The following is a 15,235-nucleotide window of genomic DNA, read 5'->3' as shown; positions in this document are numbered from 1 at the left end:
AAGTCCAATGCAGGACTCACTTCTCTCCAGAAAGATTGTCCACTCCAGTGATTCATAACCTTTTTGTTTGATTTCCTTCAGCAACAATTTCCTCTTACATGGGATGCATGGCATACATGAATTTTTAAAAATTCAAATGGATTCTGTTTGAGGACACGGTGATGCCCTTGGAGATACTGGCAGAGTTCCTGGGGAGCTCTGGAAGGAGTTGGGAGCCACTGTTCTCACTTCCTGCTGCCACCTGGAGATGCTAGTTCCTCAGGGGTGCTCTGAGCCACATCCATCAGCTCTCCATCCCCCTTCCAGATTCTGTGGAAAGCAGGTCTCTTCTCCCTCCTCTGGGCTTCTCACGGACAGGCTGAGTTTCATTATATTAATGTGCAGAAGAGAGGGCCAAGCCTCAGGCCTGAAACTGCTTTGACACTTCCTTTGTTTCTTTGATTTATTCTCTTTGTCTTGCCAAACCCCAATATCCTCCAAGTCTAAACTCTCAAAATGTGAGAACATTCATTTCTTTCTTTCTTTTTGGCTTTTTTTTTTTTAGCATGAAAAGTGGACATGAAGGATTCATTTAAACAAGTTATTGAAGAAAGTCTCTTTTAAGCATCTAGCTTCCTCATTTGACAACTGGGGATAACAACACCTATTTTCCACAGTATTAGGAGTAAAGAAGAATATGGAGAAGAATAGCTAACATCTTTCATATACTTAGCATGTGCCAGACACTGTTCTAAATATGCTGGGATTATGGACATGTCAGTATCTAGAGAGGTCATGGGAAGATACAGTCTGAGGGCTAGCTGATACGGTGTAGCGTAAGAGTCTGGTGGAGAATGAGGACAGGCAGTTCCTGGCACACAAACAGCTGGCTTATGAAAATTCATACTTTTGAATGGCAACACCTTCCCCCACACCCCCAGCCCCATCTCCAGTTTCCAGATCCCCCAAATCTGAGTACCTACCTGCCTTTGCCCCAGCCCGGCCTCCCGATCTGCTTGCCTTGCTGTCACTGTCCAAAGGTGTATCCCTACGCCTAAATTTCTTAACTTTCACCCAGCAGGGTTCATTTACCTTATCACATACCCAGTGCTATTACTGAAAAGATAGGGACATCTTCAAAGCTGGCCCAGGAGTAATGGGTTTGAGAGATGGAGTAGAATTTGGTGTTTGAACTACTAGGGTTGAAGACAATGTACTCTAAGCATTCCATGTTAGAACCCAGGCAGAAATTTCCCAAGAGAAGTCTGTTGTATGTGGTGAATTGGTAGTGTTATGATTTAGTTAAGGCCAGTATGAGTTCTAAGAACTGGGGTGTGGACTTAATCACTGAGGAACACGTGGGTTCTACAGGAAAATGCATTCTGAGCTCCAAATATCTGATACAAGCAAATAGCATTTTTAAGTTGGGAAATGGCAGTAGTTGTATTAAAAAGCAACTGTGGGTTTATTACCAGTCCAGAGGTGAGCAAGCGTTCTCATCCAGTATTCAATTTCATAGTTCAGTAGAGCTCCTCTTTTCACAGCCTTCCTCCAGAGTGGCCTTTTCTTCTACTTACAGGCTCTCTCCAAGCATCCTAAGATCATATGTGTCTGTGGCACAAAGGGACAAGAAATAACTTTATTTTCATACATAAAATTAAATATGATGAGTGGTCCCCCTCCTTGATAAACCTGGCTAAGTGTTCTATAGATTTATTGTTCATGGCTCTCACCTCCCTCCTTAGGTTCTACCAGACCCAGGACTTCCAGGGTCCAAGGAAAATAGCCTGGAGCCTTGATCCATGTTGGCTGATTCATGGTCCCTAGAGATGGCTGGTTCTGCTCCTGGCTCTACCCCTCCCCGCCCCCCTTCCCCCTCCCAGTGCCAAGTTCTGTCACAGGAACGTCCATCAAATCGCCCAAGACCATACTGACTGATGCCCAGATCTCTACAGTTATCCTACAGCCCTACGTATGTGAGATCCAAGGTTGCTGCTACTCTCGGGCAACCCATGACATGTCTCATTTCCTGATCTTTCGACATACAACTCACATTGGGGCTCAGGCCTTTCTCTTCCTCAACCACATTGCCACACCTTTCCATCTCTTTACACGTGGACCAAGCAGGTAACACAAATCCGTGTTCCATGTGTGATACAAGAGGGTATGGTGGAGAGCAAGGCAAACTGAAGAGTCTGTGTCCCATTTAAAGTGGTTTGTGACCATGTGAGGACATAGGCCGTGTGACTGGATCATCTTAGTTTAAAAAATAAGACAGAAATCTGGATTTTTATGTGGAATTTCTTGATTTTAAAGTATTAGAATAAAAAAGACTTTTTAAAAGATATTAAAGAATTATTATTAATTTGAGGTGGGTAGGATCATGGCTTGGTGGCCTTGTTTTTAAAATATATAGTGCACCCAGGTGAAATGTGATTTGTTTTAAGATTGTATAAGAAAAAAATAAATTTTACATGCAAAGGAAACATAAGCTTGATGTTTTTAAAATATGTCTACATCTTTTAAATTCTTTGATATTCTTCTCTTTGAGAGACAGAGCCCAATTCCCCATCCCTTGAAACCTAATCACTTAGACTTAGTGATTTGTTGCTAAAAGCAGAATAAAGTAGAAGTGATGGGGAGTGGCTGAGGAGACCAGGTCACAAAAGGCATTGAGGTTTCCTCCTCGAGCACCCTCTCCAATGGCTTGCTCTGGGGAAAACTAGCTGTCATGGCATGAGGAGACTTAAGTAACCTGTAGAAAGGGCCACCTGGAGAGAAACTAAGGTCTTCTATAACAGCCTTGTGAGTGCACCATCTTGGCAATAAATCATCTAGCTGTCAGGCCTTCAGACAACTGCAGGCCCGACCACATTCTGACAGCAACCGCAGGAGAGACAGTGAACCAAACCATCCCACTAAGCTGTTCCTGAATTCCTGACTCACAGAAACTGTGAGATAATAAATTTTGGTTTTATTTTTTTAAGCCACTAGGCTTTGGGGTAATTTGTTATAGTCCAAAGATAATTAATACTGGGGTAGGTGCTAATTTACAATTTTTGACCTTAACTTTTCAAATCACAAAACCCAGGTGGTAATATTTGCTGGTAGCAATCACGGTTTGACCCCGAAACTCAACAAGGCTGCTAACTGCTACATCCGCTTCCACACCAACACCAAACAAAGGGGGTCACCTTTAGAGTGTTCCCACACCTATCCTCTCCTACATGGAATGCCTGAGAGGAGAATGTACTGGTGACCTCTGGCATGGCTATAATGGACTAGGAGTTCAGCTCGTCAGCTATATTATTGATTTGTTTCTCATTGCTCTCCCGCATTTGTCAGTGAGTGACGGTGATGCTATCTGGGGCAAGTTTTCTTTTTGGGTACCTTTTCTTGATAGATTTTAAATTGTCAGAGGTCAGAAGATGAGTAGTTGATTTGCTTTATGTGGTGGTAAAATCTCCACTTGGCGTTGTGTTTGATGAGTACCAGTTAATCCACTAAAATCTACATATTGGAAAGATACTGGTATTTAAAAGAAAAAAAATTAACAGAAACCTTTCACCAAAAAATAATCTAATCTTACTTAGAAACTAATACAGACAACAGAATGTATGTTTCATGGGAACCCAGACTTTGCTGGTTCATTGCTGTATCTCCTATGTCTGGAAGTCACCTAGCACATGGGAGTTGCTCAACAGACATTTGTGGAATGAATTAAGTGACTGACTGAACGAATGAAACCAAAGAGAAGAGGCTCTGTAATGCAGGGACTCAGCTCCCGCTCCCCGCACAAGAACGCAGGACATGGTGAGGCCAAAAACAACAACGGAGCCATAGAGAGGGGAGTCATACCACTATATTCTTGATGGCGGCTGGTCGAGACACAAAAGCAGACATCTGCCAATACCCCAGTGAGGGGTCTTCCTGCACCCCAGTCTCGCTGGCGGCCAGGTGAGACACAGGAAGTAGTATCAACAGGATCCAAAATCTACAATCCACTTGCTAACCACACTTGCTAGCAGCACTCCGCCATTCGCTTCTCTGCCAACCCTCTCACCACCGTGGCCACGGCAGTTATATTAGTGGCTAATGGCTAACCGGTTACAGCTGATGGCCAACTAGTTACAGCTGATGGCCATCTAATAACTGAACCAGCACCTTTCTACGTGAGGCTGAGAGCCTGGAAACTGCTCTCTGGGACGCCGTCCCAACAGGCTCCTTTGGAGAAGGAGGGTGAAGTATCGCCCACTAGGCATTTTCCTTTCCCTTCCCTTCCCCCATGTACTCTCAAATGTCATCATCTCTGAGGTATCTTAGAGGAGGTTAAGACTCCTTGAGAAACAGTTTTAAATGTAAGGAACAGTCTAGTACCCACCTGGCACTATAGTTATTACCATATTATTGACTATATTCCCTATGCTTTACATCCCCATGACTATTTTATAACTACCAATTTGTACTTCTTACTCCCTTCACCTTTTTTACTCTGCTCTCAACCCCCTCCCATCTATCACCCAAATAAATCTAGTACCCATCTGACACCGTACATAATTTATTACAATATTACTGACTATATTCCTTATGCTATACCCTACATCCCCATGACTACTTTGTAACAACTAATTTGTACTTCTTAATCCCTTCCCCTTTTTCACCCATTTCCCAAGTCCCCTACCATCTGGCAACTATCAAAATGTTCTCTGTAACTATGAGTTTGTTTCTGATTTGTTTATTTTCTTTAGATTCCACATTTAAGCGAAATCACAATGCATCTGTCTTTTTCTGTCGAACATACTCCACTCAGCACAATACCCTCTAGGTCCATCCATGCCACCACAGAGGGCAAGAACACATTCCCTTCCACAGTCAAGCAATATTCCAGTATATATATGTACTATTTCCTCTTTATCCATTCATCCATCGATGGACACCCAGGCTGCCTCCACATCTTGGCCGTTGTAAACAATTCTGCAATGAACATATGGATGCACACATCTGCTCGAAGTGGTCAGGGGGATCACTTCTTAAACTATATAAATGTCTAACTACTATTCTATACACCTGAAATTCATATAAAATAATATTGAATGTCAACTGTAAAAATTTAAAAGGGGGGAGGTGAAGGGAAATAAGAGGTTCAAGCTTCCAGGTATGAAACAAATAAGTTACGGGATGTAATGTACAGCACAGGGAATATAGTCAATAATATTGTGATAACGTGGTACGGTGTCAGATGGTTCCTGGACTAATCATGGTGGTCACTTCTTTGGGTCACTACAGTGTACCCTGAAACTAATATAATATTGTACGTTAGCTATATTTAATAAAAATCTTAAAACCAACCAACCAACCAATAAATAAATAAATAAATGCGAGGACCAGGAAGACCCCTGTGGGACGAGGCGTGAGCAGACCCGGCCCCCTGTCCTTCCACTTACTGGCCATGAGGCCTGGCAGTAGGCTTCACAGCTCTTCTTCACTCCTGTTTTCTTCTTCTGCGAAATGATAGAAGCTTCCAGCCTTAATTCCAGAAGTGTCATGAGCTGTCCAGGCTTCGGCTTCTTTTAATATTCACCCAAAGGAGGCAAGTCGCCATTTGCGAGGCACTTTGAAGCTGACAAACCAGAGGCTTCAGAGCGATGTGACCTGAGGCGCACAGCTTGGCAAATGACCTGATGTGACTGATGTTCAAAGCAGCTGTCAGTGAATAGAAGGCGGCCTGCACAAAGGAGCCAGCCAAAAATAATGAGGGAGGTGAAAAGAAAAAAAACAAAAAGAAGAAAGAAAGAAAAGCCACACGGGGCGGAACAGAACTCAGGGTCACTTGTGTTTCCTCTGCTCTCACCTCCTCCCTCTCCTCCTCCACCCGGTCCTCAAACAACCCCCTCCTGCCTCCTCCAAAAGAAAAGTTAAAAGCTTTCTTTTGGAAAAAGAGCCGTTTGCTTAGACTGCTGCTGTTTACCTTTGGTAGGACAGCCATTGGTGGCAGAGTTCAAACACAGGAAAAGGCCTTTGGTTACAGGAAGAGTCACAGACGGGCCTGAAGACTTGCCGAGATGCCACAGGCCTTTGTACCTTTCTCTGTCAGGTCCAGTGGAGGGCCTGCCACTGGGCTCTGGCTTCCACATCAGGCAACCAGCCTCCAGCCTCCCTTCCCTTGGGGACAATGGTCCTAAAGCATAAAGATGTGAGGAATGGAGGGGGAGTGGGCAGGGAAGGGGAACAAAAAGAGAAAAAGAGGCTTACATCACAAGCAAAAACACCACAATCTTATTTCCAGTCTAGTATGGAAAATATATTGACAACAAGTAGCAAAATTTGGGTTTTATTTGGGGGTTTTATTCATTTATTTTCAATCGTGAAAATTATCTTCCACGAACTAAAGAGCCCACATTTGCCAAAACAGGGCCAGAACTCTGCCCCAGAAAACTGATTTCTCTACAGCTACCTCCAGAACGCTGCAATTTCTTTGGGAAAGGGAAGGGAATCTGCCTTACTTTTCAAAGCACTTGCTCATGAGGCCTCCCCACCCTGAGAAGAGTTAGACTACATTGTGAAATGAAGGAAGATAATCACGCTGAGGAAACAAATGCTATCAAATAATCAAAATCTTCTGGGTCTTACCCATTTCCCCCAAATTTCTTTCCTCTAATCCACTTCAAAAAATCCCCAGGCTCCAAGAAGCACTAGACTTTCTCATCAGGCCCTTTGCAAGTTTACCATGAGGATCTCACTTCTCTCTTTTTCCTGATTTTAAGAGTTATTTGTATCAAAATCTTTCTGTCTTCCAGAGGGCCCACAGTACCTGTCTCTTCTAGAACTTACCCAACCTAAGTGGAAATGAAGGGCTGCTAACCTCCTCTCCAGCCACCCACCTCCATCGTGCCTGCCCCTCGTCAATGAGCTCCTCACATACAGGCTGTGCTATGTAGTGAAAAGCAGCAATTTCTCCTCCACTGAAAAATGTCCCCCCGTAATTCCAATTCACTAAACTTTGGCTGCAGTATTTTACTGCTGTGAAATGAGTCTGTAACAAAATCCTTTGGATTCTTTCAAGATTTTTCTCCTTAACTTTGATTTTCAGCAATTTGACTCTGATATGCCTGGCATGTGTGTGTGTGTGTGTGTGTGTGTGTGTGTGTGTGTGTGTGTTAAAATCTATTCTGTGTGGGGTGTGCTCTCCTTCCTAAATCTATAAATTTAACTCTTTCTCCAAATTTTAGCTATTCTTTTTTCAAATATTCTTCCTGCCCCATTTTTCTCTCTTCTTCAGTGACTTCAATTGCACGTACGAGTATATTAGGCCTTTTGATATTATCCACAGGTTTCTGAGGATCCACTCATTTTTCTCAATCTCTCTTCTCTCTGTTCTTAATATTGGATCATTTATATTGAACTATTATTTTAAAGTTCACTGATTTCTTTTTCCTGTCCTCTCTATTTCACTGTTAAACCTAACCAGTAAAGATTTTTAGATACTGTAACTTTTAGTTTAGAATTTTCAGTTGGTTCTGTTTAAAAAAAACAATAATTTTTTTTTTTTTAAATCACTTTCTGATCTATCACCACACTTATCTGTGAAATATCCACATGAAGAACAGTAGGATAATTTTCTTAATCCTATTTTACATTTAGGGAAAACAAGGAATGGAGAGGTTAAGAAGATTTATAAAGATTGGAAAGGCAATGATAAATAGAGCCAGAATACAAAATATATAGTATGTATGATGATGGAGAAAAGAGAAGGACAGGAAGAGATTAAGAAGTGTGGGAATGAGGGAGAGTTTGCAATTTCAAATAGGATATTTAGGGAAGGCCTCAATGAGAAGGTGAGGATAGAGAAAACATCTGAAAGAGGCAAAGGTAGGGAAAGAGGTTTTCATTCAGTGGGAAGAGCACATGCCCTTAGCAGAGGATGCCATTATGTATGTATGTTGTATGTGGACCCCTGGATCTGCCATTGTATTTTTATGAGTTGATGGAGTACAATTTATTCCTTCTGAATCCCAAAAGCCAGAAGTAGTCATAACTTAAAATTGTCTTATAAACTATTTCATATCATGCCAGATTGGGTTCTTTAGAAGGATTTGATGAGTGCTACGTAATAATTTTGGTTCTGTGGGGTATGTTAGATCCTTGACACATGTAAAGTGCGTTATAGGGACTAATAATTGATAAATATGAAATAGAAATAGAAGACTATGAAAAATTTCCTTTCTTCTGATGAATAAATAAATTGTAACTTCCACTCCCAGTAATTGGTGACTAGGAAATTTGGACCAACCCTCCCACTAGGGAAACCTAAAGAACTATGTGAAAAATTTTTTTTTTTAAATCTTCTTAGAAGCATCAAAATGTTAACAAGGGAGTGAGGTGTTTAAAAGCCAAAATCTAGAAGAGGAGAGCACAGAGAACAAGACTGATATTCAAATCTGATTTGCCCTTAAGGACATTGCTAATCCTAAACAAACAGCTGCAAAACTGAGCTATACTTTCAACAAATTCCTGGGGCCAATGGGCAAAGGTAAGACCTGCAACCCACCAGGAGTGGGGATTCTAATAAACCACCTCTACTTTAAACTGGGATCCCAAAGAGTTACAGCTTCAGATAAGGTGAATCACTCGTAAATCAATCCCTGCAAAGAATTTCCTTCTGGCTTTGTGTCATCTGGGTGGTCCAGGGAACCTCAAGCCTTGACCTTGGTTTGAGGTGGATCCGGCCTGGTAACACCTCAGGTGTCTGGCTAAGGCAAATTAAAATTCCTTTTCGAATAAGATGCTTTAAGCTAAGCATCAAATAAGTGTTAGAAATGATATTTAAAATATATGTCTACCACAATGTCAAAAACTATCAGTCATACAGGGAAACAAAACATATCGAGCAAGAACCAGCAGAAACAATAGACAACTTAGATAGGTCCATAAACACTGGTGATAACGTCTGATGGAATTATTCCACAAATAATAAAACCACCTTGCTGTGTTTGAAGAAGAGAGAGAGACTCTTGTTTGAAGAACAGGGAGAGCCAAAGGTAATGTTTTAAGATGTAATACCTGAGAATATTCAGAACTAATGAAAGACATCAATCCATAGATTCTGCACAGTATATCTCCACAGCACTCTCAGATACATTATAGTAAAACCGTAAGAACCCAAAGAAACTGAACTGTATGTATACCATATGCTAAAAGCAGCCATAGGGAAAAGGACCTTCTGAATATTACCTTCTAAGACGTAAAGTTAAACTGATAGCTGACTTCTAAAAATCACTAACGGACATCAGAAGACAGTAATATAATATTGTCAATATGCTGAAAGAAAACAATTGCTTGCTTAGAATTCTATTCCCAGTAAATATTTGTATATTATATATATTATATATTATATATCAATAAAAATATTAATAAAGACTTCATTTTTAATTTTTTATTTTATTTAAGATTTTTATTAAAATATAGCTAACATACAATCTTATTTTAGTTTCAGGTGTACATCATGATTATTCAACATTTATATACCTAAAGAAGTGACCACCGTGATTACTCCAGCAACCATCTGACATGGTACCATGCTCTCAAAATATTATTGACTATATTCCCTATGCTGTATATTACATCCCCATGACTTATTTGTTTTATACCTGGAAATTTGAACCTCTTATTCCCCTACACCATTTTTCCCCTTTTTAAATTTTTCAATTATAGTTGACATTCAATATTATTTTATATTAATTTCAGGTGTGCAGCATAGTGGTTAGACCTTTATATAATGTAAGAAGTGATCCCCTGACCAGTCTAGTACCCACCTTTCCTATACATGGTTATTACCATATTATTGACTATATTCCCCATGCTTTAATTTACATCCCCATGACTATTTTGTAACTATGAATTTGTGTTTCTTAATCCCTTCACCTTTTTCAGCCTGCTCCCCAACCCCTTTCCCATCCTTCACCCCAACAAATCTAGTACCATTTGACACTATACATAGTTATTCTATTATTGACTATATTCCTTATGCTATATACTACATCCCTATGACTACTGTGTAACAACCAATCTGTACTTAATCCCTTTTTCACCCACCCCCAAACCCCCTCCCATCTGGCAACTATCAAAATGTTCTCTGTATCTATGAGTTTGTTTCTGTTTCATTTGTTTGTTTATTTTGTTCTTTAAATTCCACTTATAAGTAAAATCATATGACATTTGTCTTTCTCTGTCTGACTTACTACACTCAGCACAATACCTTCTAGGTCCATTCATGTTGTAGATGGCAAGATTTCATTCTTTTTTTATGGCTGAGTAATTACATTGTATATATTACATTGTATAAATTACCAGCTCTTCTTTATCCATTCATCCATTAAGGGACACCCAGGTTGCCTCCATATCTTGGCTATTGCAAACAATGCTGCAATGAACATATAAATGCATACATCCCCTCAAAATAGCATTTTGGCTTTCTTAAGGAAAATATCCAGAAGTGGGATTACTTGGTCCTTCTTTGTCTCTTGTTATAGTCTTTGTTTTAAAGTCTATTTTGTCTGGTATAAGTTTTGATACCCCAAGCTTTTTTTGTTTGTTTCCATTTTCATGAAATATATTTTTCCTTCCCTTTACTTTCAGTCTGTGTGTGTCTTTAAATCTGAAGTGAGTCTCTTGTAGGCGGCATGTGTAAGGGTCTTGTTTTCTAATCCATTCAGCTATTATACCTTCATATTGGAGTATTCAATCCATTTACATTGAAAATAATTGTTGATAGATAAGTAGTTATTGCCATTTTATTATTCATATTGTTGATCTTTTTCTTCTTCTTAAACAAGTCCTTCTAAGATTCCTTGTGATATTGGTTTGGCAGAGATGAATCCTTTAGCTTTTCCTTGTCTGATAAGGTCTTTATCTGTCTTTTGATTCTAAATGATAGCTTTGCTGAGTAGAGTAATCTCTGTTGTAGGTCCTTGATTTTCATCACTTTGAATATTTTGTACCACTCCCTCCTGGCCTGCAAAGTTTCTGTTGAGAAACCAGCTGACAGTATTATGGGAGCTCCCTTGTAGATAACTAACTGCTTTTCTCTTGCTGCTTTTAAGATTCTCTCTTTCTCTTTAACCTTTGGCATTTTAATTATGATGTGTTTTGGTGTGGACCTCTTTGGTGTGGGCTCATTTTGTTTGGGAATCTCTGTGCTTCCTGGGCTTGTATTTCCATTTCCTTCACCAGGTTATGGAAGTTTTCTGTCATTATTTCTTCAAATAGGTTTTCAATTTCTTGCTCTCTCTCGTCTTTTGGTACCCCTATAATGGGAATGTTTGTATGATTTATGTTGTCCTAGAGTCTCCTTAAACTCTCTTCATTCTTTCGGATTTATTTATTTATTTATTTTTTGCTGTTGTGATTGGGTGTTTTCTGCTACCTTATCTTCTACATCACTAATTCGATCCTCTGCTTCAGCTAATCGACTGTTGATTCCCTCTACTATATTTTTCATTTTAGCTATTGTATTCTTTATTTCTGACTGGTTCTTTTTTATGTTTTCTATCTCCATGTTTATGTTTCCTATCTCTTTGTTGAAGTTTTCCCTTAGATCACTGAGCATGCTTATAACCAGTGTTTAGAACTCTTTGTCTGATACATTGTTTGCCTCCATTTTGTTCAGTTCTTTTTATGGAGCTTTGTTCTGCTCTTTTATTTGGGATATGTTTCTTTGTCTCCCCATTTGAGCTGCCTTCCTGTGTTTGTTTCTATGAATTAGGTAGGACTGCTGTGTCTCCTGGTTTTAGTAGAGTCCTCATGTAGTAGGTGTCCTGTGGGGCCCAGTGGCACAGTCTCCCTGGTTACCAGAGCCAGGAGCTCCAGGTGCTGCCTGTAGGTTGTGTGTGCCCTCTTGTTGTAGTTGAGTCTTGATTGTTGTTTGCATGTCAGTGGGAAGGATTGACCCTTAGGCTGATTAGTTGTGAGGAGTGGCTGTGACTACAGTAGAGGCGTTTGTTGTGAAAGGGCTGATCCTACAGAGCAGGATTCACTTTAGTAGGGCTCTGGTGCCTACCCAGTGTGCCCTTTGGGTTGGTTGGCCTTGGAGACAGCAAGGTAATGATCCAGCCTGGCCTGAAGATGGTCATTGGGCATGCCATCTCCAGGCTGCCTTGTAAGGGTACCACCACAGGCCAAGTTTAACCACATCCTGTGCCCTGCCCAGGGCCATGTGATATGAGCCACAAAGCAATCCACAGATGACCAACACCTACACTAGGCTTAGAAGTACCTCAAGAGGCCAAGTCATGAACTGAGGCTGACTGCCGCTAGTGCTGGTCTTAGGGCTGCTCAGCTAGAAATACAGGACATGCTGAAGCCAGATGCTGCTTTTTGGGGGTTTTGTGAACCTTTGAGAGATTTTTAGGAAAGTCTGCATCATAAGCCAAGGCAGGCCATTTGTGAGGAAAAGCCACTGGAAGTGGCTTGGGTGTACCTGAATAGTGGGTGGGGTGGGGTCCCAGAATCACCAGGGCAAGGCACAGGAACAGTGCTAGCCAGGTTGATGAAGACTCAGATATGGTTGCCACCTATGTCAACAAAGAAACAATGGCTTCTACCAGCTCTTGGTCTGGGAGTACACTGCCCCTCCAGCCCTTACTCTGAAGCCAGCCAATTCAGTTCCTTCCCACATGTCCCTGGCACCTTTTGAGCTACAACTTCACTGCTGGAGCTCAGAGCGAGTCTATCCATGAGTAAAGCTACATGTGGACCCTTAAAGAGGAGCACCTGGGACTGCAGCTGCCCTCCATCTCACTTAGCCACAATCTCCACTGGTTTTCACAACCCAAAGTTATGAGGGACTTTCTCCCTGGCACTAGCACCCTGGGTCGGGGTACCTGGTGTGTGACTGGGTCCCCTTGCTCTTCCAGAGATGAGGAACCTCTGCAGTCAAGATATCCTTCTTAATTTGTAATGGTCACATGTAGGTGTGGGACTAGCCTGTTCCACGTCTCTGCCCCCCTGCCAGTCTTGAGTGGCTTCTTCTCTAAGTCCTTAGTTGTAGATCTTTGGTTCAGCAAGACTTCAGGCAATTTTCAATGATGGTTGTTCTATAGTTTAGTTGTAAATCTGATGTGGTCATGAGAGGAGACAAACACAGCATTTACCTTTTCTGCCATCTTGACTGGGAAATCTCTGCTATAAAGACTTTTCTTTTAAATGAGAGAGTTTGGGAAATTCTTAAAGATAAATTTCAGATTGAAGTAAAATGATCCAGATGGAAAGTCTGAGATGCAGAAAGAAATAAAGAGCAAAAACAAAAACAAAAACCAAACAAACAGTAGAAGTATCTTGTGGAATTCAAAACTCTGTATAATTTAAAATTTTGACAACGATAGCATATAGTTGGGATGTGGGTCAAGGGGGTTAAACTGTTCTTATGTTTCTGAATTGTACAGGCTAATAATAAAGATCAGTATTTATGTTTGATTTCAATAAGTTAATAATGCAAGGTTAAAAATAAAATAATAAATAGGAAAAAACAGTTTTTAAGCTAACTACTAAAAGAAGACATAATTAATGTAAATCTTTCAAAATAGTAAAGGGGAAAAAAATGATGAATCTTAGTCAATCCAAAACAAGTCAGAACAAAAGAAAATGAATCATAGAAGAGGTAGGACATATTGAAATAATGAAATAAGATGATAGATTAAAATTCAAATGTATCAGTAATTACATTAAATGGAAATGGGCTAGTCTTATTATTGCTTAAAAGTACACTAAGGATAGGAGGCCTGAATTCAGGTGCTGGTTTAATCATCAGCTAACTATGGAATTCTGAGCAGTTCTCTGCACTTCACCTTCCCCAAGAAATAAGTACATTAGGTTGGATAATGAGTGAGCTTCATTCAGCCCTCAGACACAGAGCCTGCTCTTATGACCTGTTTTCATAGGTCCCAGGTCTTAAGATAGCCTCTTATTGCTAACGGTTTGTCACATTCCTAGAAGGAAGGGACGCCCTCTGCTGAGATAAAATTGAATTCTCTTAAGCCTCTGTCAGCAACTGGGCAAGATACCTGTGATAACATATAGAAATCATATATGTTAGAAGTGGAGAGGCCATTTTTAAATATAGTATAAATACTCTAACTAAATATTCATACTCTTGCCAGAATCTTCAACAATGATATACTTGAGTTAGTCAATGAAAAAATACAATGCATTGTTCCCTAAAGAAGGGTGGGCAGAACTTCTAAAGCTATTTATATTTATCCTCCCCCATAAGAAACTTAGATTTATCAACATTTAATATAATGATTCTGGTGCCCTCAGTTGGTCCATATGTAAGATGGTCACAGGTCACAAACAGAGCTGGGGTTATCCTGAAAATAGGAATTCCACACCCTGAAGTGATTGACCCTCATACCATCATTTCTTCATTGCCTTTCTGTGTATTGAAACATAATACAGCTTATATCTTGCCAACTAACAAGTTAGACAATTGGCTTAAGAAGATTCCTACCAAAAAATTGCAAATTGAAGAGTATTGATAGTGCAAGCTCAAGCAAAGAACAAGAAAATGGCAGAGCTGACATTTTTCCTACTTCTTTAATCATACTACAAAGTAAAAACAATGATAATCTAATCAAATCTGCAAAGAAGCCTACTGAGAGTACTGAACACTATCAAGGCTATTTGAAATATAAATTTATACCCTATGTCAATAACAAACACCCCAAATAATACCAGCTATTATCAGCTCATGATAGAATGGGGCCATCATAATTAGCAGAAACCTGAAAGTATGGTTTATTACATTTTTTTCCATTCTTTTAAAATATATTTTGTGTTTGTCTTATAATGAACTAATATGATAGCTTGTGTGTATAATTAGTAAACAAACTATCAGACAGACATTTTGGAAATCTATGCTCAATGAGGGGAGAGGCATTATACAAACAAAGAAATCTCAAGACCCCAGGCCTAGTTAAAATCCAAGTCCCGGGGGCTAACCTTAAGACTGACATGAATCCTAGGGCTACCCAGGAACTGAACAGCCACAGGTCCTTGGACCAGAAAGGATGAGCAGTGTGGTAGTGGCTCTGAAGGCAGAGGCTCTCGTTCCAGTCCTTGCCTCTCTCTGGCAAGTGAAACATGTCTAGCCACCACTGGGTGATCAGGCAGAGTTATTTCAGTCCCAGTTCCCTGGCTGAGGTGCTGTCACAGTTCCCTGCTTACCTCAGGGAAACTGGTCTGTGGAGTTCACTTGGCCTCC

General features: G+C 40.3%; 1 protein-coding gene across 11 annotated transcripts in view; it reads right to left on the bottom strand.

The window, feature by feature from the left end:
- Window positions 1-15,235, bottom strand: part of ZNF366 (zinc finger protein 366) — a 297,857-nt gene that overhangs the window by 69,014 nt on the left and 213,608 nt on the right. For 7 of the 11 annotated variants that reach the window (XM_019728096.2, XM_074328843.1, XM_019728097.2 and 4 more), the window contains 3 exons: window positions 5,948-6,157; window positions 5,424-5,704; window positions 1,452-1,590 (listed from right to left, as the gene is read on the bottom strand). In XM_019728096.2, the coding sequence (XP_019583655.2) occupies window positions 1,452-1,479 (28 nt within the window). In that variant the 5' untranslated portion in view covers window positions 1,480-1,590; window positions 5,424-5,704; window positions 5,948-6,157. The remainder of the gene's footprint in view (window positions 1-1,451; window positions 1,591-5,423; window positions 5,705-5,947; window positions 6,158-15,235) is intronic. The other 4 variants (XM_074328848.1, XM_074328847.1, XM_074328850.1 and 1 more) reach the window with 1 other exon arrangement.

The sequence above is a fragment of the Rhinolophus sinicus genome, linkage group LG03 (assembly GCF_036562045.2).
Source record: "Rhinolophus sinicus isolate RSC01 linkage group LG03, ASM3656204v1, whole genome shotgun sequence".
Lineage (NCBI taxonomy): Eukaryota > Metazoa > Chordata > Mammalia > Chiroptera > Rhinolophidae > Rhinolophus > Rhinolophus sinicus.
This window is presented reverse-complemented; position numbering and strand designations above follow the sequence as displayed.